Source organism: Pinus tabuliformis, chromosome Q (assembly GCF_031772625.1).
Source record: "Pinus tabuliformis cultivar Carrire ecotype Pingquan chromosome Q, CPIR1, whole genome shotgun sequence".
NCBI lineage: Eukaryota > Viridiplantae > Streptophyta > Pinopsida > Pinales > Pinaceae > Pinus > Pinus tabuliformis.
In genome coordinates, this window is record NC_142296.1 from 1,133,963,814 (window position 1) to 1,133,991,238 (window position 27,425).

Sequence of the window (27,425 nt, forward strand, 5' to 3'; positions counted from 1 at the left end):
CAAGTCGGCCTAAAGGAGACCTGTTCGACCCTCAGGAAAGGCTATAAATACAAGGGACATCGACCTCATTTGGTCACTCACTCAAGCACAAGTTTGATCTGCAATAGCGAAGGAGAGAGAGTAGCTAGAGGAAGAAGAAGAGGAGCAGAAGTTGAAGTTTTCCAAAGATTCTCTTTTCTCTTGTCTCGCTAGGGTTTGTGAAGCTGCTTGTTGCAAGAAGCCGAAATTTTGAAGTAGTTGCAGGAGGCCAAAATTGCAGGGCCGAAATTTTATTGCAGGGGTCGAAGTTGTAGTAGTAGAGTTGTAGTATCAAAATTTTGGAAGTTGTCTTGAAATAGATCTTGATGGGGACTGAATTGGGGCTTGGAGGATTTGTTGGCTTTGGTCTTTGGGTTTTGGAAGAAGATTCTATAAGAAGAGAAGCATTTCTTTCTAGGTTTTCCCCTTGGAGGGGTTTTTCCCTGGCTTGCAGCCAATATCTTGTGTACTATGTCTCTTGTGACCTTTATTGTTTTGGTAATTACATGATGAAAAAAACTAAAGAAGTAATTATAGACCAACTAACATCACAAGTAATTATCAAGATAAGGAAAATCATTTATAAGTTTCAAGTCTCCATATTTTCAAACAAAAAGCAACATCCATGCAAAATTTATCTATGGGAACATTTCTTGCATAAGTATCCTTTATGGGTACTTCCTCAACAAAACCTTCCTCTGCAAAACCTATGGTTAGACGTTATTACAAGTTAAAAAAAAAACAATGATTAGACACTATATGTGAGCTATCTACAAGAAACATTGAATGCACTGCAAGACTTCACCAAATCCGGTTCCTTCAACCAAGAGTCAAAAAGTATGGCAGAACTTTTTGCATAGTTCCACCTAATTACATGTATGCTACTACATGTTTACATGCCAATACCAATTCATCAACAGTGGTTGTAAGGTGTGCACAAATTTAAGGAAATATTGTTGAATAGGAACACTCTACTCTACCCAACAAACTTGGCATCTTTGGACATAGATGATCAAATCTACACCACCACCAAACTAAAGAAAGTAGTCAACAAAGCTATAATTGACTCTTCCATCCAAATGCCCAATGATCAAAAGAAAGGGTGTCTATAAGGTTTCCACCATGTCTTCACATGATCGCAACATGCTCTTATGTATTTCCCATGAGTGCATGAAGGTCTTTTCCAATGATATACAACACTGCAACCCATTGTTCTAGCTCAAATAAGGTTCAGCATCTAGTTGATTAGCAAGTGTTGCAAATTCCCAAGTTCCCTTAATGTGTACTTTCTAAGGTGAAGGGTTGTTTACTCCCTCTTTGTCTTTGCAAGAGGGCTTGTGTAAGGCTCTTGACTTAGAGTTGGCCACAATAACTATTACCACAAAATCTGGCAACCTAGTGCAAAAAACTCACTAGGCAATTCAAGATAAGGGCAACAATGAGATTATCCACTATTGTCACCTTAGTGGTTGTTGCCCTACTATTATGTGGATGGATATTATTCCCACAAGGGAGTCTTCCCCAACATTTCTTGAAGATTAAGTAACCCAAGGACTCTCGGGTTAGATACCCTCTAATAAACCTGCTAATTAGATGCTCTGGAAATATATTCATTAAGGAAGGGCTTCGAGTGAAACGAGGTAGCAAGTTCAAAGAAACTATGCCGAAGTCTAAAGGGCTAAGATAAGTCCTAGAGATGCACAAATAAATTCCAAACACATGCTACCTTAATTAAACGATTGTCGTTATAAATAGGGCTTTAAAATAAAGGCAATTTACAACATGCAAAATTTATGACAGCAATAATAAAAATAGCCCACAACTAGTGACAAACAATAAAGTATCAAAGGCTATTAAAAGGGTAAACAAGGGAAAAGATCAAACCAAATTTTCAACAACTAAAGTGCACAAAACAACTATGAAACCCTAGACATCAGCCCTAGAATTATAACTGAAAATGCACAAAAATATTATTTTTCTTTATTCAAATTAAGAGATACAAGACCTAACCCTAGTTTACCATGAAAAAGGAAAAGATAAAAAATTTATAAGATTGACACATAGGGACTAGCGCCTTACCAATCATAGGTATATGAAGTCAAACAAGGGGTGAGGTCAAAGGTGCAAGACCTTGGTTGGAGTGAGTAAGGAGGAAGCCTCTCAATCAAACCCTAGCAATTCTCAATTAATAGGAGATACAAGGTCAAGGAATGTTGTTCTAAGTTTCCTTGATGGATATTGGGTGACAAATCTTGCAAAGGTGATTTTAGAGCCATGAAATATTCAACATATCATGAAAACTTCACAAAAATCACAAATCTACAACATTGCAAAATGGAAGAAGATACTCGTAATAAAAATAACACAATTCACCATTGCATCACTTCATCAATCCAAAAGAATATCCTTCAAGAAATTTTATTATCCCCAAGATAATTTATTATCCTTTAGTGCACACTCTCTCACAAGAGAAATAAATGAGTGTGTGTGACAATGATCCTCCTAAATCAAGGGCAACCATGTCGATTTAGAGCAAAAAATAGCTAAGGTTTACAAGTTATGTAGGCCACAAGGCAACCTAAAAGATAGCCCTCTCAATTATAAAACTTAACAATTAGCCTTTTTTTAACACACAAGTGTGAGTAAAAAGGCCTCCAAGGGTGACACCATTCTCTAAAAGTGAAGATCTCCATCAAAAGATGCCAAGGATGGGTCACATAAGCGCTCCTCACTCAAAACCATCTCCTTGTCAACAAGGTGTCCAATCATCCAGCAAAAGCCTCCCCATCAAGATTTCACCATAAACTAATCTCGCATCATTAGTCTAGGCCTCATGATGGCAACGTCACAAGGCTAGGGAATGACATCATCATAAAGAAAGGTCTACTATCCCTTCCTAAGGAATCTTAAGTCATCATTATCATCATCAAATTGGTCTAGGAACATGGAAACATCCATCAAGAAGGTGCAGGGCTAGTTTGGGGGCATCCTGTGTGTTGATTTTCAAGACCACCTAATCTAATAATTACTTCCAGTGATTTATTAATTTAATCCTTCATGTTCACACTCATTATTAAGTAATTACATAGCTCTCAACATTAGAAACAATAATGACAATAGGATCATAAAGAGACAACCAAACATAAGAGACACAAAATTTTACCCTAGGAAAACCCTAACTAGGGAAAAACCCAACAACCTTTTCTCAGAGAAATTATTCAATTCAACAAGAGATACAATTTGATATTTTCAGGCAAATAAAGTCAAATTGTCCAATAAACAAGCCCAGGTCAAACCTAGTCAAATTGAGAAATTTCAGCCTCTTGAACAACTGAGAAATTTCGGCCTCCTGAAATTTCAGCCTCCTGCACCTTCCTCAAAATTCAGGCCTACCGCTCAGAATTTCGGCCTTCTACACAGAACTTCAGTTTGCTACCCAAAAACTCATCTTATTGCCCAGAATTTCAGTCCTTGCCCACATGTGTGAAGCCAACAGAAAATAGATCAGATGGGAGGTCAAACTTTGGTCTACTTTGTCTCTCTCCCCTTCATATGGATAAACAAAAGAATATATTGTCCATTGAATGATCCAAATTGATGTCCATTCACTGAAATTGATGTCCATGGAGGAAGACAAATGGTGACTAGCCTACTAAAATCACTTATCGACATGATCACTCATCAAACTCATCATCACTACTACACATGGGATCATCAACAGGAGCTACATAAACATCATCTAGCTCAAAGTTTGAGGACTCCTTAAACTCCTCTCCAACCTCAACAACAGTACTAGTAGTAGCATGAACAATAACACTAGGCCTAGAAGAACTAGAAGCACGAGTTTGTCGAGCTGCACGACTATTGCTTCCTTCATGAGTCACCATGTGCCATGCTTGGTCTTGTTGATTCACATCCTTCAGTTCTTGGTTCAACTACCAAATTTGCATTGGGCTCAACACCTCCAACTCCACTAAATAGCTCCAAACTAGCTCCAAGATCACAAAGAACCTCCAAACATGTTGTTGCTGCAAAACTCAATGTTATTGTAGAAATGTCCAGGCTCTCATATACACACAAACACTAGAAATCAAATGTGTGAGGCAAATAGGAGCATAGGCATCTTTTTATAAGCTTAGGGCGGCAGGTTTAGAAGGGAGCCTACCATGGTTTGCTAAAAACACCACATGAGAGTCCCATGAACATGCCCAACCATGTGGCTTCCTAACTGACTGGTATTTTACAAAAATCGGCCGGTCAAGTACCAAACCGACTGAACTAGCCAGTTTGGTACCAAAATCAGTCGATTTGGTACCCAGTCGATCCTGACCAACCGACCAATCGGATTTTATGGACCAGTTTGATATCTTAGGGAGTTAACCGATCGTTTTGACCAATTTTCGTTTCTACCGAACCGGTTTTTAAAACTAGGGTATATATAGTCATAAAAATGAGCCTGAATTGGTGTGTCTACATGTTGGGCAGACTTGACCTTTTGGAGGAGTCAACTTGATTTTTTGGAGGCAAAATAAATTCAATTTTAAATTTTAATTTTTCTTCTTTTCATTTTCTTTTTAGGGCCAACTTGAATACCAACCATAGCTACAATAAATTCAACACTATGGTCTCTATGGTACATTATCTTTCTTGGCAACATCATAGCTTCACTGAGCAATGTTTTAGCCTCTAAAGGGAGAAGAGGTGGTCATCATCAATGCTATATCAATCCTCATCAAACTCATCATCACTACTACACATGGGATCATCAACGGGAGCTACATAAACATCGTATAGCTCAGAGTTTGAGGACTCCTTAAACTCCTCTCCAACCTCAACAACAGTACTAGTAGTAGCATGAGCAACAACACTAGGCCTAGCAGAACTAGAAGCATGAGTTCGTCGAGCTGCACGACTATTGCTTCCTTCATGAGTCACCATGTGCCATGCTTGGTCTTGTTGATTCGCATCCTTCAATGCTTGGTTCAACTACCAGATTTGCATTGGGATCAACACCTCCAACTTCAAGATCACAAAGAACCTCCAAACATGTTGTTGTTGCTACTAACTCAATGTTATTGTAGAAATGTCCAAGCTCTCATATGCACACAAACACTAGAAATCAAATGTGTGAGGCAAATAGGAGCATAGGCATCTTTTTATAAGCTTAGGGGGGCAGGTTTAGAAGGGAACCTACCATGGTTTGCTAAAAAAACCACCTGGGAGTCCCATGAACATGCCCAACCATGTGGCTTCCTAACTGACTGGTATTTTACAAAAATCGGTCGGTCAATACCAAACCCGCTAAACTGGCCAGTTTGGTACCAAAATCAGCTGATTTGGTACCCAGTTGATCCTGACCAACCGACCAATCGGATTTAATGGACCAGTTTGATATCTTAGGAAGCTAACCGATCGTTTTGACCAATTTTCGTTTCTACTAAACCGGTTTTTAAAACTAGGGTATATATAGTCATAAAAATGAGCCTGAATTGGTGTGTCTACATGTTGGATAGACTTGACCTTTTGGAGGAGTCAACTTGACTTTTGGAGGCAAAATAAATTCAATTTTAACTTTTAAATTTTCTTCTTTTCATTTTCTTTTTAGGGCCAACTTGAATACCAACCATAGCTACAAAAAATTCAACACTGTGGTCTCTACGGTACATTATCTTTCTTGGCAACATCCTAGCTTCAATGAACAGTAGTTTAGCCTCTAGAGGGAGAAGAGTGGTCATCATCAATGCTATATCAATCCCAAACTCAACACTCTTCTCAAAATGGTCAACATCCTAACTATGGTGCCCTAAAGGGTCAACAAGTGGGGTTGGTCGTCAAACATGCTCTTCGATGTGTTGGATAAGTCTCAATTAATCCCTCAAGAGATAACAACTATACATGAGAGAAGAAATCTGAAATATACCCTCAAAATCAAGTGAGATAATCATCACAGATAAAGAAACCATAAAAGTATCATAGTGGACCATATTTAATGCAAAAGCCACAAGTGAACTTCACACAAGCATCACCTTCAAATGTCTTTCTCGCTTAGAGATCGTAAACAAGTTACCATGCTTAAATATGGGAGGAACAGTTCCTGACTCAACCCATAAATTAGCAAGTGCAAGTGAACGATGGTATGTGTTGAAATATGTAACTAGGTTCGGTCTTCATAATGACATGTGTAATTATGATTTTATGTATTTAATGAAAAGAAAATAAATTTATTATTGTAAGTCTTGAGGCATGGGTTTCATGCTCAAGAGAATTTATTTTATAGGTAAAGCACCCATTGAGTGCTTCTAGGTTTGTTATAAAGTCATTGAGTCATTGTCATGTATGAATGACCCATTTGGGCATGTTACATATTGTAAAGAAAAATTTATTGAGTCATAATCAAGTCAAAAGACCCTCCAAGACCTCGTCATGGCACAAAGTTCAAGTCAGCCTAAGGAAACTTCTAGTCGGCCTAAAGGAAGCAATTCGACCCTATGTGAAGCCTATATAAAGAAGACCTCAGCCTCATTTGGAAGACACACTCTCACTCAAGCAAGTTCAATCTTCTCAAGATAGAAGCTGGAGGAAGGGAAAAAAGGAAGGAGAAGAACTAGATCGAAGTTTTTGGGCCTCTCTCCCTCTCATGTTAGGGTTTCTCCATTTGCTGGGAAGAAGAATTTGTTGGACAAAAGAATTTGTTGGGCAGGTCGAAGTTGCAGAAGAATTTGCTGGGCAGGTCGAAATTGCAGAAGAGTTTGCTAGGCATATAGAAGTTGCAAAAGAATGTGTTGGGCAAGTTGAATATCCAGAAGAATCTGTTGGGCAAGTCGAAATTGCCGAAGTTGATGGAATCAAGGTTTGACTTGATCTTGGAGGGTCTTGGTCAAGGGTCATAGGTCTTGGAATTCATCAATTGAAATTCTATAAGAAGAGAAGAATTCTTGTGGGTTTTCCTCTCAATTGGAGTGGTTTTGGCCCTGGCTAACCGCCTACATCTTGTGACCTATTTTCTCTTTGATTTTATTGTTTGGTAGTTGTTTGATGATAAACAACACTAATAATAATAATCAAGTGTAAGAGGAAGCTAATCAAGTTAAGTAAAAATACATCACAAGCAGTTATCAAAGCAAGAGAAATCACCTAATCTAGCTACCCTAGATTTCTCAACAGTATGGTGGGGGTCTACTTCATGGAGGATGCCACCATTATATGCCTGTTATGAAATACTATCATTTTTTAGCACTATAATGTGAAGGAAGAGCAATTGTGGGACCTAAGTTACCCCTTTTCTCAACCTATTTTTACCATCCCTCTTAAGTGCCTTTTTCTTTAATGATTTTCTTTTCATTGCATAGCTTGGGCTACAAGCTTTATTTATGCATGAATTACCCTTCAAAGATGATATCAAAGTTAGTTTTATTTTGGCTTTGCTCATGCATTTGCCTAGAAGTAGTTGAGAGATAATGAGGAGGGTAGAGCTCAAGCTTGGCTTTTTTCCATGCAATTATTCCAGCCAATATTTTCCATTTTATCATTATGGCTCATCCTTTTTCTTTTCTTTCTGCTACATCAACCTCTTAGGGAAAAGTTTTTGGGCCCCTACTCAAGAATGAGGAAATCAGGGAACCAATACTGATGATAGATAACAATCAACCCAAAGATTGAAACATGCAACCAAGGGAAGATGGAAAGTGATAAGTATGGATCACCATGGCCACGCAACATCAATCAGTGCCTCATAGGTGTGCCCTTCCTGGACAATGGAAAGAAAGTTGTCAAAGGTGGTCACACTGGACTAGGGGCAAAGGATAACTGCCAAAGTGAAGCACAAGAACATGGATACAACAAAAAGTGCTCAATCATCCAATTCAATATGTGACGCATAATAATATGCTCTTAAACATTAAATGAAAGCACTTGATTACAAGCATGGTTAACATACCTTATAATGGATACCTCGTTGTCATTTGATAAGCAAGCTAGATGTCATAAAGTAGTAACCAGATCACATATGGAGGGTCTTTAAGGCTAGTTATATATAGATCACATATGGTTGTTGGTTGCCAAGCTAAATAGAATAGGAGAAAAGTTCTCCTAGGGGTCACCTCCTTGGGTCGGTAACAGAAACCTCTACTTGTCCATTTAGTGAATAATTCGCAAGCCTTGGCTAGTTGAGACCAATGTTACCACAAGCATCTTCGCGAGAACCACTCCCACCTTCAAACCATGTTCTAAGCAATAGCGTTGAGGGAGAATGCTTTGAAGCTCCTTAGGTCACTCCCTGCCACTATGGGGAGGGTGATGCTCCCTAAACACTCCCTGAGGCACCTAGACACTCTCATGGACTAGGAAAAATATTTTTTTTACCATTTTATTCAAGGGGGACCTAAGGGAGGTTTAAGGCTTAGGAGAAACTGAAAAGAGAAACATAAGAGCTTCTTCTTCACTCTTTTCCTCATTACTTTCATCTTCGTTTTCTTGAGCTTAGAGTGGGTAACTTGGTCTTCTTGCAAGGTTTAGAGGAAGGTAGATTTGTGAGAGTTTCAAGGAAATAACAAAGCTTGCCACCTACAGTTGAAATAGATAGAGAGCTAAAGGGGTAAGTCTAAATCCCATTCTTTATAGATTTTTGCATATCCTCGTATTGTTTGTTTGTGGATTTCCCCAGTTCTCCTACCCTTTCTCATTCCTTCTTCTCCCTCATTTGATTACAAGTTATTGATGTAAGACTTTAGGAAAATGATCTTGTGGTTTATGGCTCCATTTTTTATTCTCATGGTCTTGATGGGAATAGATATGAGACGGAAGAAGAAGATAGTGGTCCTACTCAAAGTGACCCATTATATGAAGATGAAGAAAGGTTGGGAGGGGATGAAGGTGGAAAAACTTCATTATCACCCTTGTGGAGGTTTGTGAAAAAACTTGACGAAGGGATAAAAACAATTAAATTTTTATGTCATCATGATTGTCATCAAGAAAAACCTTATACCCAATTCATATACGCATGTGAGGTGGCAACTTTGAGGGGAATTGAAGAATGTGATGAGTATAAAGGGGGTCATTAAGATCTCAATTCACCCTAAGGTATCAAAGGAAGAAAGACAAAATACATCAACATAGAGGAAGCTACACAAAGAATGTACAGTAAAAAACAAAAGCTTTGAACTGTTGCATCACCTAGATCTGCTAGAAACACATCTACATCCCCTCGTGCTACTTAAACCTTAGGTCATGCAAGGGATGGATTTAGAAGAACAATAACAAATTTCCTTAATATTGTGGTAGGGATGATGTAGATGTACAAGTGGTGTAACCTCATTATGCTTGTGGTGTAACATTCAATGTTTTGCCATGATATGTGGTTTAGGGCATCAACAAAGCCTTCAAAGGATACAAGGGCCCCATGTATGAAAAAGCATCACGTAGATGTGGTGGCAACACAACTACATCCCTTCATGCTACTAGAACCTTAGGTCATGCAAGGGGTCGATCTAGAAGAACAATAGTAGATTTCCTTAATATTGTGGTAGGAATGATGTAGATGTACAAGTGGTGTGGCCTCTTTATGCTTGTGTTGTACATTCAATGTTTTTCCATGACAAGTGACTTAGGCCATCAACAAAGCCTCCAATGGATACAAGGGCCCAAATTATGAAAAAAACTAGAACTGTGTTACTAGGCAATGGCGACAAATATTCAAAGAGCTCTAGCATGGTTTACAAATTAGTGGGCACTCTATGAAGTACTCATTGTATCTAACAGTTGGACAAACGTTACAAAACCAACATTTGCTCAAGGTCCTTGGCATTTCTACTAATGGTGCAGTGTTTCTTGCAAACACAACACTCATCATCATTCATTTCATCTACTCAAACCATTTTAGATGTCCTACTAAAAACCATTAATAATGTTGGCCATTCTAATGTGATTCAAGTAATCATTGGTAATGTAGCAAATTGTAAGGGAGTAGGAAAAATCATTGAGTACATTCATCCACACGTCCTTTGGTCTTAGTGTTTAGTGCAGACATTGAACCTTTTGATGCATGATATTGTCAAGCATAAGAATATGGATAGAGTAATGACTTGTATAAGAGAGGAGAAACTGATCAAATTTGTCACCTAGAATATAAGGGTCAATTACTTTGATGACACTATAGGTTGCAACTACTTAATTTTACAAAGACTAGATTTGGTAGTTATTTCCTCACCTTTACGTGCCCATTGAGGATGAGACAAGCTTTGGGTGTTATGTTGATGTGTGATGCATGGGATGACTTCCGCACTAATAGAAATGGTGCTAATGTAGCAAAGGAGACTATTCTTGACAATCATTTTTGTTCATAGATTAGGTATTTTTTGCAATTCCCCAAACCAATTTATAACATGATTTGATTTGCATATTTAGATCAATCAAACATTGGGGAGGTGTATGAGCAAATGGACACCATGCTAGGCAATATTAAGGATATTTTTCAGCATGGAGATGTGAAATTGTATAATCATATTCATATAGAGGTGGAAAAACAATAGGAAATACTACATATTCAACTACATACCTTAGCATATGTGCTTACACTAAAATACTATCATATATCATGTCTTTCACCACCAACACCTAGTAGTGGGGTGAAGAGAAAACCACACCAATATCCAAAGGTTCAAGCTAGTTATATGCATGCATTAGACAAATCGGTCCCTAATGAGGAGTGTGATACCATAAAGAGCCAACCAAACCACTGAAACAATAACAATGGTGCCTTTGGGACCAACCATACCTATAGAGATCAAGGGAAGCCAACTTCTCTTGGATGGTATGTTGCCCAACAGCTACAACATTTGGTAGGGAAATCGCTCTCATTGGTGGTGAGAATTTCTTTCGTACAAAGGGATTGGAGCACCTACAGTTTCATCCATAATGTCAAAATACACAAATCGAATGTGAACCGGTCAAAAGCTTCGTTGATGTGCATTACAACATGTGATTGGTGTCTCATTACTGTGAGGAGTCAAAGATTGATAAAGTCTAGAAAAGTTGCAACAACAATCCAAAGGAGGATATTATTGAGGAAAAAGTATTGATTTAAGAGAAATTAAAGAATGCTCTTATTTATGATGATGATCGAGTTGAGATGCCACCCACATCAATGACAAAACTATAATTTATGGGTCTAATTGTATGATTGTCAATTGATCAACATTGATCTATAACTAGTAACTAGTTGTATGCTTGAATTTCTATCATGTATGAATCAAGATATATCAATAGTTTGTAAATGTTCAAGTTTCTTGCAAAATTTGAATCTTTGTCTATATATAGATCATGTAACAACAAAACAACATCAAAATTCATCAAAGAGAAAATTAGGAAAACGACATAGAAAAAATCACTGTTTTAGCTTAAACAGATAGCTAAAAAAACATTGAAAATTTTCATCCCTAAAGAAAAGATGCATAGAATATAGGGCAAAAAAATATTGTAACAACTCAATGGCAGAAAACCCTAGTTTGCTTTGAAACCCTTGATCTAAAACAAACAATAATATGCATAAGATCAAATGTGCAAAATACCAAACCTGAAATAATATGCAAAATACCAAACCTGAATTTTGTTTTTTTCAAAACAAAATTCAGCAATCAACAACTCTTCATGTCCCCATAAGATGGGTCAAAATAATTTGATCTCCACAAAGAACTTCAACACAAGCAGTCATGGTTGGGCAGAGTCGGCAAACCCAATCCCATAGCTTCAATACCATGCAACAGTTTAGAATGGCTACAACTATTAGGGAAGGAGAGCCTCCAATATTCACACTGTTGATGTTTGTAGCTCAGGTGGGTACTTCTACATAGGCCTAAGTGTCTAGACATGCAGAAGTCGCCCAAAGTCTCCTTCGTAGGAATTTACAGCGTAAGTTCCTTAGATAGAACACTAAAGGAAACTACTCACAAACAGATCACAGATCGGTACACAGTATTCTTGACGTGGTTAAAACCCTCAAAAGAGGAAAACAGACCACAGCCTGAGCCAACGCGGCCACTTCAAGCACTTTATTGAAAGAAAATTTACATAAGCTTCTCTCATGAATGGTCACCTAACAAATGACCCTCCATGCTCTTTAAATAGAGATCATGGACCAATCAGGTATTAAGCCACGGATCAAGTGTCGGTAATACCGAGGAGAGAATGAACCGCCGAATCACTTCATCTCTAGAACATATCTTGACCGTCAGATTGTAAGTTACAAAAAGTACATACTAAAGAAACACACTTTACCTAACTATACACTAGACCAAGTTGTACTTAATTATTTCCTGTGTCGGAATATCCTAACATCCTTGGACACTTGCTCTAATGTGAGCAAGTTGCATTTTTAACTTAGCCTAAGTCTAACTTAGAAAACGAACATAATTATTGTGTTGGATTATTGAGCTAAAGAAACATTAAAAAAAATAAAGTAAAATACTTTAGCCATTATGTTTTAATCTCAACCCTTGATCTCAAGTGAAATGAGATCTAATCTCAACCGTCAATTTCTTTGGAGATTAAGGTTAGGGATTTAGGTCGACAAAATGTTACGAAAGCAAGGCAAGGGAAAGGAGAAGACACACCACATAACAACACAAGATTGAGAGTGGCATCTCAAAGAGGGGTTTAATACTTTAGTGTGTTGGGCCCAAGGAAAGGGGGGCAGCAAGGGGATCCAAATTAGCCAAGGCTTGATCAGCGGGATCAAGTACAGTTGTTGTATTTGTATTTTCTCAATTGGACCATTATCCAAGGATGGGAGCTCAAGTAGGTTCTAAATCAATTTATGATGAACTAATATGATAGGGCAGAATCTGTTGTTTCAATTTTTTGTGAGATTGGTTATGTTTTTGCTTTTGTTGATTTAAGTTAAGAATCTGGTTGTGCAATTCATTCAGTAGATATATAATCTGCTAGGTCAACGGATTGTCATGTGCTAGGTTTATGAGGAAATTAAAACACACAATGAACACATGAACAACCCAAAACATGAAATTTGGCAAATATTCTTGATACCAATAAAAGAAATAAGAAAATCTCATACGATCATTTACAACTAAAGAAAAGTGTTAAATATAAAGGAGTGTAATTGAGATTAGTCTCAACCAAACCCATAAAACAAGGGACCACAAACCTACACACTACCCACCAATGTTGGTTATAATAACCCACGACAAGTGAATAATAAATAATTGTAATGGCCACTAGGACCACAAGTAAAGAGTACAATAACTGCATAGTGTGGTGCATTAATTAGAGTAAATGCACCTACAAAATAGATCATAGGCAAGCTCACTCTTTAACTTTTTTTATCTATGTGGGGTAGATCTTTGTTCCTTCCTTCTTTAAACACAAATCTCACATGAAGGAGTGCATACTAAGTTTCTCTCCTCCTCTCAGAGCCATTGAACCTTGGATGTTAGAAGAAACTAGGTGAGAGTCAAGACATTATAGGTAATCTCTTAGACTAACCCTATGTTATCAAACTCAATGTAATAGGCCAGTTCCAATCAATTTGTAGCTAATTCACCTAACACGGGGACACGAAGGACACAAAAATACGAGTATCCAATACATGACACAGCGATCCCCTGAAACATGACACAGCCGACACATTATATATATATATCCACATTCATTTTAGAAACTAAAACATGTACATGATGATGATACAAATTCAATCATACATTATGCATACAATCATGATTCATCAATGATACAACTAGTACTTACTACTACATCAATGACAATAAATTGACAAACACAAGAAATTAACCATAAACTGTAGTTTTCTTATTAAGTCATCAAAATCAAAATGTATTACATAGATACTGAGTTGTAACTCACTAAGTCATAGATACTAAGTGAGAATGCAAATGGCAAAGAGCAAATATTAAACATGGTAGTTTAATGTACTAGAACCATAGATCGGGATGGAATAATCTCATAGGCTATAACTCATCAACATCAAAAACAGCATCACTACCACCACTGCTCTCTTTTGCATCCTCCTCCTTTGTATCCGATGTAATCTCTGCATACGCTGGTGTGGAGGATGACCCCTCAAGAGTATCACCATCATCAAAAGTGGCAGGCGCTATCACTGGCTCATTAATCTCCAATTTGGTCAATGCCTACTCAACACTATTGCCCAAACCCATATAAAAATACACAAGCGGTATTTAATAATAATAATTTATTAATATAAAATGTATAAGTAATGACTGTTTACAATGAGGACCCGCCTATATATACTTAAGCAGGTGTCCTTTCGTGACTGGGCATGTCTTTTAGATATTCCTTTTCACTTAACTTAATGACTATTTAACATAACTAATATTTGATTATTTAATATTTACATTAATTTTATTTATGTCACTTCTTATGAACTATATTCATAACAGTGCCATGTTGCATTTGTCCATCCATCAGAAAGAATACTAACCCCAGATGTTGGCCATGTTGATTTAATAGGCTCAAGCACTTTATCCACCTCCTTTGCCTTGACCAACAATGTGGTTCTACGCTTCTCTAAACCAAGAAGCACATACCCCAGTGAAGCCCCTTAAGCTAGAGCTTAACGCATCTGAATAAATAAAGGTGATCGTGCAATATTAAATGATATGAAGTTGAGATAGGAAAAAAAAGGCAATGGTAAGATCAATCTCCTTGCCTCTCTTGCTAAAATATCTTGTCCATTGGATCAAGTGCCCTCATTTTTGTCGCTTGACCTGCACTCCCACTAGAACTCCCAAATGGATAATTGTTTTTCCTCAAGAATGCAAGGGGATCCTCATTCTTGTTTTTCTTAGATGTTGCAGCCACCATTGCCAGACCAACATTGGCCTCTCTTTCTAGTTCTTTCCTATTACATGAACTCACTCTTATACATACTCCAATTCCACAATATGTGCTCAACAAATGCCCTTTCACACAAAAATAGGTGCTCTTGAATTGATGGTTGCAAGAGTTGTGTGTCCAAAGAACATCGCCTCCTCTTTTAACTTGCTCCCTAGCCCTCAATGTCTTGTAGCATACCTCCAACATTTTATCCACCTCCTTTGCCTTAACCAACAATGTGATTCGAAGCTTCTCTAAACCAAGAGGCACATACCGCAGTGAAGCCCCTTAAGCTAGAGCTTGACGCATCTCAATAAATAAAGGTGATCGTGCAATATTAAATGATATGAAGTTGAGATAGGAAAAAAAAGCAACGGTAAGATCAATCTCTTCTCGCCTCTCTTGCTAAAATATCTTGTCCATTGGATCAAGTGCCCTCATTTTTGCCGCTTGACTTGCACTCCCACTAGAACTCCCAAATGGATAATTGTTTTTCCTCAAAAATGAAAGAGGATCCTCATTCTTGTTTTTCTTAGATGTTGCAACCACCATTTCCAGACCAACATTGGCCTCTCTTTCTAGTTCTTTCCTATTACATGAACTCACTCTTATACATACTCCAATTCCACAATATGTGCCCAACAAATGCCCTTTCACACAAAAAAAGGTGCCCTTGAATTGATGGTTGAAAGACTTGTGTGTCCAAAGAACATCGCCTCCTCTATTTAACTTGCTCCCTAGCCCTCAATGTCTTGTAGCATACTTCTACAAGGGATATTTCAGTTCTTGAGCCTGCTGTCTTGCTAAAATGATGTTTCTCTCAACATTTGAAGCTATTGTTGCAGCCCCACTTCCAACAGATGGAATACTGGCAGACCCTAATGAAATTGAAAGAGGGGGCATTATCAATAGAGGTAATCCTCCCCTTCTTTTGCCCCTTTCATGCTGCCCTCCATTGAGCCATGATTGTTGTGAATATAAAGAAAAATGGATTGTTGTAAGGTTGTGCATGTAAACAAAAACGAATTGGCAGACTGTTGTAGCAAAACTAAAAAAATTGGAAGGGAAATCCACTTACCTGCACCTTGAATCTCCTCCAAAACTCATCTTCCTCCTTTGTTAGTTGCTCACACACTCCTACAGCTCCAAAACAGCAAACAACAATGAGCAAAATCGACCCAAAACCAGCTTTTCGCAATGTGCATGGTCCCTTTTTTGAGGACACGTCTCAAAAAATTGGGACACGATTTTGGCACGTGCCCCATCTCGGACACGAGTCAGATTCGTGTTGGGCAGGTTTCATCATCGTATCGTGTCCAACACGAAGGATACGAGCCACCACGGGGGATGTGTCAAGTGATTTAGGTTTGTAGGTTTCCACGTAAACCAATGATTCAAACTAGTTTGCACCGGCTTTGTTGAGAACAGATGAAAATCGATCAATCTGACCAGTTTCATATCAGTTCATTCCCATCCCTCTAAAAAATCTAAATCTAAAACTAAAAACAGAATCCTTGCAGCTATCCCAGAGGATTTAACCCAATCATTGATGGGCTTATTCTAGAAGATTTGCAATAATTCAGCTGCCACAAAGTATGGACATTGGTGTTGGACCTTCAAGATCATCAAGTCACGATGTCAAACATACCCATGCAAAGAATGTAGAGGATCTAGATTTAGATGATTATGTAGTCGGATTTGATGGTAGACTATAGTGTGATTATTTTTGGTCTTTAGAGGACATTTACAGCGTCAATATTTATGATTTTTGGTTTTGATATGTATTTTGCTCGGTTCCATTTTGTGATATTCACCCTCACAATGCCATATGGAAGAAGAAACTTTGCATAGGGTCCACATGCTCCCTTTGTTCCAACGTTGGGGCACATTGAAGCTTGGGCCTCCCCACCTTGTTAGAGGAAGCTGTTTGTTCTATTTTCCTATTTCTACACAACTGTTTTGAAATTTATTTTCCATGGTTTCTTTCCTTGGGTTCCATCTTATATTGCCTACTTCAACGTTCCCTGGTTACCCAATATCTTGTGTACATTCTGTTTGAATGGTTGATTAGGAGATTCATTACACATTCCTATTGTTTCCATTACTCCCTGCTCTTTTGAATCACATCGACCTATTTTGATCATTTGTGGACATTAATATAATTTTATTTCCTTTCCTGTGTTCACGTCTATATTTGATTCTTGGCAGTCTGCAACCTACAAGACAACAGCCCTCATCAATAAAATCGTTTCACAGTTTATGATTAAAGAACAAAAAGGACAACAAAGGAATTTGAAATTCACTAAAGGGCTCAGACAAAGAGAAGAGAAGACCTCCTATTTTTGTATGTCTCAGAAAATAATGACACAAAAGTCATTCACAGTCCATCTAACTATAACACAGAGACCCCTAAAACTACATAATAGTCCTTGTTCTCTTCATGGTGGCACACAAAACATATTGATGGTTCTAACAGATTAATGGATCAGATAAGAAAATATCATTGATGTCTACAAGTGAACAAAGCAGATCAATCAGTCTAGATATTACAGCCAACAACAGTAGCAATGTGGCAATACCAAGGCTACTTCAAAGTCAGAAATCATTAAATATTTTAGTCATAACAATGCCCTACCATAAAGAAATCATGAAATAAACTACAAAAGTACATAATAAGTAACAAACTGCCATCATTCTAATATATATGGGTCCCTCGTGAATATTACAGAGTGAGCTAATGGATAAATACCTATAGCTATCGCTTTCTCCAAACACTCATATGTAGACCGAACAAGATGTTGAGAAGCATCATCAACTTTTCCAACGAAAAAAGTCTCATTCAGATCGCCTGCACATTAGTTCACAAGATATGGATTTAAGAATGTTGTCAACATTCATAAGCCAAAATCTAACTTGGATATAATAGCATATATAGGCATGCAAGAAGATGCAATATCTCACCATGGACACCATTGTAATAGACAGTTACATCCACATTCACAATATCACCTTCCTCCAATCTCCTACAGTCAATAAAATTAGATGGCATGTCTCAAATTGACAACTGTGAAAAGTACATATATTTTATAGAGACCCTTTGACTATTCAGTATTAGGTAGTCAAATATGGTTCTAAGTTTATACTCCCTCGATAGGCAATTAAACCCAACTAATTTGTAACCATTTCATTAGTGAAGTATCACACTAAATGTGCCTATGTGCAGGCAAACCTGCAATAAATGACGAATCAAATGATCTCCTCATATAAAGAGCATATGCAGTCCACAGTGCTTTCACAAAATAAAATCATGTCAAAAAATCTATACTCATCTGAAACTGACTTTACAAACTTTATTAAATGTTGGCATCTACCAAGGACATGTTGGCAGAGATATAAAAAACTTCCTCCACATGGCCATGCTTATGTAGGAATTGAATTATTAAACCTAGGAAATACCTTTTCATAATTATATTTGAGCCCTTGCCTCTATCCTCCTAGTTAGAGTCCATCTCCTGAGTCCCATACACACTATCCTTTACGCTAAATTTGGACTCAAAATATAGTGAACTCTTTCCACAATAATTACTAACAAAGCAGAAGCTTTGCAAAGCACACAACCACAAGCTAAAAGTGCATATAAAAACACTAATAATATGTAAACATGAAAACATATACACAATTCAAGCATGGATACATTCTAAAAACTGTACCTGGCATCTGGGATGCCATGGCAGATAACCTCATTAACAGATCTGCACATCCAACAGCACACTTTATAAGAAATAAATCAGATCACACACACATTGTAAGACAGAAAATCAAGATCACCATAAAGTTTCTGAAAGAGAAACAACCATCAAAATCCAATGATCCAACAAAGCTAAAGCCCAACGCACAAAGAAGAAAGGGAATAAGAGCACAAACAACCCAAATCTGATACTCACGTGCAGCAAGACTTTGGAAAGAAGTGATAGTTTAATGGGGATGGATATCCACCTGCAAAAGCAATAGTAAATTAAATAAGATGTATAGTGAAGCAGGTAAATGTGTTAAGACAACTAACGAACTAGAAATTGTACAATTTGAATATTTAACGTCTTGCTATAACCCAAAATTTTGCAGGTTTTGCTAGTGGAAGAAGGTCATACCAGGGCTGCTCTAACAACGTATGATAACGAACTTGATTACTCTGACGACCCACTTGTAAAAGTCAAAATCTTCTCTACGTGGCCAAGCTATTACATCCAACGGTAAAGGACAGTTATGTCAGAGGGATAGGAGCAAGTCAGGCAAGAGGCATGAGTTTCAAGACACTGACAAAGTTGTGAATGTTAGTAGATCGACTATGGTACAATTCCTCCAGCTTGACATTATTGGGGTGGTAAATATGCCTTAATGCAATTTACAAAGGTCATGATGAGCCTGTCCCGATCTAGAAGGTCCAAGAGACCCTTTCAGATTGGCATTTGCTCCATCCTATGGGTACTGTGAAAGGTGAGTCCTCTAAGGATAGATCTAGTCTACAGCTCCTTGCCATAGGTAGGTGGTGAAGTTGGTCCTCAAGATCAGGAGAACGTGTGTTGGCTGATGTGAGATTGGCAAGTAGGAGGCAGCCCTGTGCAAGATTCAGGAGGTGAGTTTTCAAATATGGTGGTGTGGGTGTAGCTCAGAAGAGGGGAGTTGATAGAGAGGTTTTGAGCAAGTGTGGGAAGAGGTGTGCAAAGCAAAAAAAGAACCAGGTGAAACTAGTTCACATGACACAGACATTATGTCAAAATGCATCAGGTGGAAGATATATCCACTCAGTGTTTAGTTTGGGATATTTTGTCATGTCCCTTCTCAAACACATTAGTAACAGGGTGTTGCTACACAATTTTGCACATTTTTTACTAAGGAAGATGGCCCCACACTTTCGACTTAGGGACTTAGGGGCCAAATCGAATTTATTTAGCTGCTATTGGAATGTGGGGGCCACCCACATAGGAATTCGAATTAGCCGTTCGATATGCTTGGAGGGAAAATCGAATGGGTGGATAGAGGGGCCCACATGAGGCTAAGGGGGCCCAAGGAGTTATAAAGAGAGATCAGCTCCCATTTTGTTCTCATTTTGAATATTTGACAAACAAACTCACTCTTGTACGCTCTGCTGCTTAGCGAGTCTACTGGCTGTTTAGCCACAAGCCTTCCACAAGGAAGATTCAACCTCTACTTCGAGGGACCATCCGTGCCTGCCCCAAGGAAGCTATTCCACAGTGATTGCTGGATTTTCCATCAGTGGTTCACAGCTCAACCAGCCATGTAGAGGAAGGGACTACGTGTTTTTTGGGCAACCAGAAATACGCAGAGGTTGATTTAGCCAGCTAAGAGGTCCCTCACTTGCTGGGAGTTTTCGGGAGCAAGGAAGGTGGAGGACTGAGGGTATTTTATCAGTGTTTTGCAGCCAACTAGCCAGTACACGCAGCAATATACATTTCTGGGCAGAGAGACTGTGTAGTGGCCTCCAACAGCAAATTCATGGGGCTTGATTGAGCAGCCATTAGAGCCAAGGTCCATTCGGTAAGCAAGGGATCAGATAGTACAGGGGAAAGCAGCATTTGAGGGGTGTTTTCAAGTGGATTTGCAGGCTATTTCCTGCAAATCGAATTTGGCAGCAGTAGACATGGAGCAACTCCCAAGAGGTCGAAAATTCAAATTCAAAATCAGAGAAATTCCCTTCTGCGTTTTTCTGGGTTTTGTCCAAGGAGTCTAAGGGCTAAAAGGGCAGAATTTTCGGGCACTTTTCGGGCACTTTCCAGCAGGCCGAAAGTCAGCAGATGTAGCGAGAGAGCAACTCCCAAGAAGCCGAAAATCCAAAGTCAAAATCAGAGAAATTCCCTTATGGGTTTTTTTAGGTTTTGTCCAAGAAGTCTAAGGCTAAAATGGCAGAATTTTTTGGGCACTTTTTGGGCACTTTCCAGCAGGTTGAAAGTCAGCAGATGTAGCAGGAGAGCAACTCTCAAGAGGCCCAAAATCCAAAGTCAAAATCAGAGAAATTCCTTTTTGGGTTTTTCTGGGTTTTGTCCAAGGAGTCTAAAGGTTAGATGGGCATAAGTTTCTGGGCAATTTTTGGGCACTTTCCAGCAAGCCGAAATCTGCTAGGTCAACAATTTACTAGGACAACGCAGAGCATAGTAGAGCAGCAACTAAACAGCCATCTTTCCAACTATTCTACCACCTGGGTTTGGTCCAGATTGTCCTTGAGACAAGCCCAAGTGCACTATTCCATTTATATATTGTATTCACGCTCTCAAATTTCATAATATATGGCTCAGCAGTTCCAGTATTACAGTGTTTCATAGGTGTTTGTTAAATGTTTTTAATTTTCCACTATTGCGTTGTTTGTTTAATTGGTTTATCACTTAAATTCCTGTTTAGGAACATTACAGATTCCATGATAGAGTCATATGCAAGATTCATTGAAAAAGTGAATGCACATTGATTGGGAGAATTTATATTTCCATCTATAATGGATGCAGATAAGATTCTAAATGCCCACTATAAGTGGGGTTCTTCACCTTTATCTATCAAAAAGGAGGAGCCATATCTTCGATGCAAAGCTAAAACAAAACAATATTAATCCAATGTGGGTAAAACTCCCTGTTCTCCTTAAGACTTCTAGACATCTAAAGTTTTTAAGGACATCGATAATTCCTTAGGTTCTTCTACAGTTATCTACTCAAGTTAATATGAGATTGTTGGACTCTAATGCATTGTTGATAGCTCAAATGTTGGTGGATATGGACATATATGAGGGCTTAGCTGAGGAGATTGTATTAGGAAAGGGCCTTCTCACTCATATTCAGGTTTTCAATTATGTTGGTGTGCGCTTTCACTGCACTAGGTGCCATAACTATGACCAATTAGCTCTGGATTGTGAGTTAAAATTCAATGAGAAGACGTGGGTTAAAGAATCAAAGTGAAGGCTCAAAAGTCGTGGGTCTAGTATGATTCTCAAGGAAGTGGGCAAAACTATATGGCAGAAAAAGAGGGAGAATATGCCAACAACTGGAGCATGCGATGTTCCTTAAGCGATTGATGAAGTAGAGCAATCAAATGTCGAGACTCCCTTGTCACCTCCAAAGCAAGTGTTACTATAAATAGGCATGGAGGGTTCATGTAAAGTCCGGGTGGCAAGGAGGATACTCTTCACAAAATATTAGCTTCTAAAGAAAAGGGTAATCCTATAAATGACTCCCCTCTTTTGATTTTGCATAAAATGATGATTTTGCATAAAAGAAGGAAATTAAGTTATGAAAATATAACTCATTTAGGGGGGTCATTAGAGTATACCAAGCCCTTGAGGAGGGTGGGTCCAGATTTGTATGTCCTTGAATATTCAAGGGCTAGCAACACCTTAAAAAAACAAACACTAGAAAGACTTATGGATGAGGGATATTGCTTCAAGGAACCATCAGTGAGGGATCCAAATTTACTGGTGAATTGGGGAATCTTTTGGGGTATTAGCTATCTCAATTGATTTTGTAGGTCATTCTAGGGGTTTACTTGCAGGAAGAAAGAGGAATTTTTCAAAATGCTCTAATTCTGTCTTTAGAATCAAGTTTGGGACTTTGTTTCCCTTCCAAATCCCTTGTCAGACTAGTTTTTGATGAAATTGGAAAGATGTGGGTTTACTAGATATGGGACCTATTAAACTATCCTCCACATGGAGAAATAATAGAGTAGGGGCTGATAGACTTGCTAAAAGACTTGATAGGATCCTGTTGGTTGACTCTATTGAGCGTGATCACTTTAGGTTAAGAGAGGGATAGGTGTGGGGAGAGATTCTAACTATATGCTAATTTTTCTAGAAATGGCAAAGGCAAGGACAAAACCCCCCAAACATTTTAAGTTCAATACAACATGGTTGGAAGAGGGTTTTATCAATCTCATTAAGAGGAAGTGGATTCCTTTTAAAACATCGCTAAGAGAATCATCATGTATAAAATTTGAAGCATAACTAAAGCATATCAAACAAGCAACAACAGAGTGAGCTCATCAAAAGAGAATTAAGGATGATCAAGAAATTGTTTCTATGGAATGTTAGCTGGAGTCCCTATATATTGGAGAGTTAGCAGGTTATCCTGATGAAGCTTTTAAAGCTCATGTGAAGCCTTTCAAGAAGAAGAGAAGCAAGCTACTAGCAAATAGGGGGGATTTTGGCGGCTTAAGAGTAGGGCTTTATGGTTTTCAAAAGGGCATGATAGTTCCAAGTTTTTTCATCAATACACAAATCATAGAAAAATGTGAATTCTATTTGGGTGATAGAGAAGAACAATGGATATGTAGTTGAAACTTTTGGGGATATTGCTCAACTCAGGACAAACCAATTTGAGGGCATTTCTAAGGAAGAGATTAAGGTTACTATAGCTAAGGTGGTAAAAATGAGTTCATTTTTTTTCCAATATTTGTGGAAGAATAGGATAATGCAAGGTTCTTCAAAGAAGTGTCAAAGGATGAGCTAAGGATGAGCTCCAAAGGTAATGCACAATACCAAAAGGACATAATCCCTAGTCCAAATGGGTGGACAATTTGTTTCTTTCTAGAAACAAATTCTACATTATCAAGATTATCTAGAAAGATGACAACTAACTTCAATTCTACATCCATTGCCCTCATCCCAAAGAAAGATAACCCTAGGTCATTTGAGAAGTATACACCCATATCAGTGTACAATTACATATATAAGATTATAGCCAAGATAATTATCTTGTGGGTGAAAAAGTTGCTATCTATATCTATCTCAACAGAGCAGTTTAGGTTATTGACAACGAGACAAATTCATGAGGTCATTGGTGTAGCTAGTGAGAGTCTTCATTCTATTAAGACTAAGAAATTACCATCTATGGTGGTGAAATTGGACTTATCCAAGGCATATGATCAGGTTAATTGGTTGTACTTGAGACTAATGTTGATCGACTTGGGGTTTTGCGTACGCTTTATTTTTCAGCCCCAAGGTTTTTCAAGCAAGATAGGGGTGCCCTTTATCCCCATTGCGGTGAATGATTGCTAGTGGCTTAGAAGTGGAAAAGAGGTTAATTGTGTGGTGTAATAGGTGGTTATCTAGGGGTGGGAGGCTTAACTTAGACAAATCAGTACTAGAATCCATTCCAATCTAGTGGATGTCATTAGCTTCCATTCCTAAAAGGGTGCTTGAAAATAAGGAAGAATTTGTTTTAGATTTTTGTAGTTAGAGCATAGAGAGAAAAAAGGGAATTCCTTTGGTCAAATGGCATGTTGTTGTTGCACCAAAAGAGTTGGGGTTGAGATTTAAGAATATTAATTTGTTTGAAAAAAAAATAGCTACCAGATGTGTTTGAAGGCTAATCTCATGTAAAGGTCCTTGGTGTCATGTTGTTACTTATAAATACATAGAGCCTGATACACTGGAAAGACCATAAATCTTTACAAAAAATATCATAATCTGTCTATTATTTGGAAGGTTATAGTTCTAGCCTTTCCTTTGATAGGGAATTGGTTTGTGTGGAAGATCAGGAATGGGAAAGAGTGTGTATTGGTGAAGATCATTGGGTTGGTTGTGGGGAGGGTTTCAAGCTGCCTCAAAATCTAATAAAGGCCCACAATGGAAATGCAATTTCTTTTTAAGAAAGGTACCTTCCCCAAAACTTGCAACAATCTGGAAGCAGGAATGGAAATCCGTTGAAAATCTTCATCTAATGGGAAGAGAAGAGGTGATCTGAGAGAATTACATTGCTAAACTTAGATCAAGCCATGTTAGGATCAATGATGTTGAAGATGAATTGATTTGGTATAAAAATCTTTACAACAAAATGTTATAAATAAAATATATTAAATATAAATAATGATGATAATTGTAATAATGATTAGTTAATTAGTAATTAGTGTTGAAGAGGCATGTCTAAATGGGACATGACTTTCCATGAAGAGGCACCTACCTAGTATTTAAGCAGGCCCCTCACTCTCATTTGTAACATGATTCTTATTCAAAACATTTAATATATATTCTTGTATCCTCAATGGAGATCTACATATTCCAAGTCTTCTGGAGTATTTAACCTGAAGAATGAACTTTGTTCGTTCCATTTGGTATCAAAATAGTTCGATCCTCTGGACGCTCACCGCTGCACAAAGCCAGTCTGATCCAGGTCCTTGACCATTGAAATCCATCAACTTTGTTGTCATTGAAGCATTTCGCTACAAGCTTTTGGAGTTTCTCCACACTTGGCCATAAAAAAAATTTAAAAAAATGTTATTAAAAATAAATATATATATATATATTAGGAAAAAAATCATATAAAAAAAAATTAAAAATTAAGAGAATAAAAGGGTAAAAAAAATTGATATAAAAATATATCAAAAAGGAGGGTCAACAATTTCCCTAGTTGCTGCAGCTTGCCCACCTTCCTCCTCAAAAACTGCTCACCATATGCCACCATAGCCATCGTTGCAGACGTCGTCACACCACCATAGCCATCATTGCAATCGTCATTACGCCACCATAGCCATCGTTGCAGTCGTCATTAAAACCCCTTACAGCAGTTGTGCACTACCGACACAGCACTGTCAATGCCGTGAAGAGACTATCGATCTTTGATTGTCGTCACTGCCTCTACGGTCCATTGCCTCCGTACACGCAGAGCCACCACGAGGCAACCCTGTTCAAACATCATCGCTAGTTTCATTTAGTCGTCATTGTCTTTAGCCGTGTGTGCTCAGCACTGCCCGCTGCATTCTAAGTCACCGAGTTCAGTGAATTTAATCCTAGAGATTCAAAATTCGTCGAACTTCAACTGAATTCGAATTTGTTCGATCAGTTTCGCCGAACAAAATGCCGAACTTGAACCCTCGAACTTAATCGCCGAACTTCATGAATTTCGAATTAAATTTCACCATTGAGTTCGTTGAGGTACGTTTTTTCCCAGTTTTAAAAAAAAATGAAATTTTATGCGAGCCCATGTTAGTTAGGGTTTTGTTTTTTCGTTGTTTAAAAAAAATCGTTGTTTATGTATGTCGTGGGATTGGTTTTGTTTTATTACACAACTCAAAACACAGTGACAGGCTACAGTGTTCGCGGGTTTTGACTTTTGTTATTTCATAAAACCAAAACACAGTGACAGGCACAGCGGCATCGCTCTCCGCGAGTTTTGACATTTGTTACACAGCTTGACGCATACACAGCACGACGCATACACAGCTCGGCCTCGTGCACGCATACACAGCTCGGCCCTCTCCTGCACGCATACACAGATGTGTATTTGTTTTGTTTTTTTGTATACACAGCTCGACCCTCTCCTGCACGCATACACAGCTCAGCCCTCTCGTGACCACTGATAGAGACGCTGCAGCCTGCACGCATACACAGTAACACAGCCTCGGCCCTCTCGTGAGTCGTGACCACTGACAACGCAGTGAGCCACCTTCAAGCAACCTTCAACAAGCCGCACTGTCCAGACTCCAGCCTCCAGGGAAGTCAAAAATTAAAATACACATTTTTTTATCAATTAAATACAAATTATCAGTGAAATACAATTTATCAGTAAGTCACAAATTACAATTTAATAGTTTTTTTTAAATAGTGTCTGGACTCTCAAGCTTCATCTTGAGAGATCCAGACTCTTTAAATTTATTTTATAAATTATACTTTCATAATTTCATTTTGCAAAAAAATATAAAACTAATTAAAATGTAAATTAAAAAAAATAAAAAATAAAAAAATTGCAGAGATTTCAGGCTTCAAGCCTTCACCTCAGTCTTCAACAATCAAAAGTTCAAAACCTTCAAATTTCAATGGCACCCCCAAAGTCAATTGCTGTAGCATGGAATTTTGTCAAAAAAGAGGGGAAAAACCTTTTGTGTCAATTGTGTGGACATCAATTCACTGGCTCTTTAACTAGAGCAGTGCATCAACTTCTCAGTATTGGCAATGGAAGTGGAAGTGGTGTTGAAGGTTGCACTAATATCTCTGATGAACAAAAAACCAAAGTGGAGAAAGATTATTTCACTTCAAAGATTGAAAAGGACAAAAGGAAAAATAAGAGGCAGCTAATTGAGAGGGAGATTGCCATGTCTTCCTCCAACGCCATTAATTCAATCTCAACCATTGGTAGATCAAGTTCTACTCAAGTAAAAATAGGTGGAACCAAAACATTAAATGAATTCTGGAAACCTGTTGAGAGACAAGAAGTTGTGATGTTGTTGCAGAATTTTTTTATGCATGTGCAATTCCCTTTAATGTGGCGAAGAGTCCATATTTTAAAAATGTAATTAAAAAGGTCATTGATTTTGGGAAGGGCTATGTTTCTCCCAAATCTGAAGCTTTAAGGACAACTTTGCTAAAGAAAACAAAAGACAGAGTGACAGGAAAGTTGGTTCAGATTAAAGAGTCTTGGAAGCTTACAGGATGCACAATTTTGAGTGATGGTTGGTCAGATTTGTGTCATTGCCCATTAATCAATGTGCTTGTTTATAGTCCTCAAGGGGTACTTTTCTTGAAGGCAGTAAATGCAATGGATCGAGTGAAGACATCA

The 27,425-nt window shown here is 38.1% G+C and overlaps 1 protein-coding gene across 1 annotated transcript in view; it reads right to left on the reverse strand.

Annotated features, from left to right (window-relative positions):
* The window catches only part of LOC149223542 (methionine aminopeptidase 1A-like), a 212,673-nt gene that overhangs the window by 71,410 nt on the left and 113,838 nt on the right, over nt 1-27,425 (reverse strand). Inside the window, exons 10-13 of the mRNA XM_089385870.1 lie at nt 18,825-18,876; nt 18,591-18,632; nt 17,842-17,903; nt 17,630-17,728 (exon numbers count right to left, since the gene is read on the reverse strand). Coding sequence (XP_089241996.1) covers nt 17,630-17,728; nt 17,842-17,903; nt 18,591-18,632; nt 18,825-18,876 — 255 coding nt within the window. The remainder of the gene's footprint in view (nt 1-17,629; nt 17,729-17,841; nt 17,904-18,590; nt 18,633-18,824; nt 18,877-27,425) is intronic.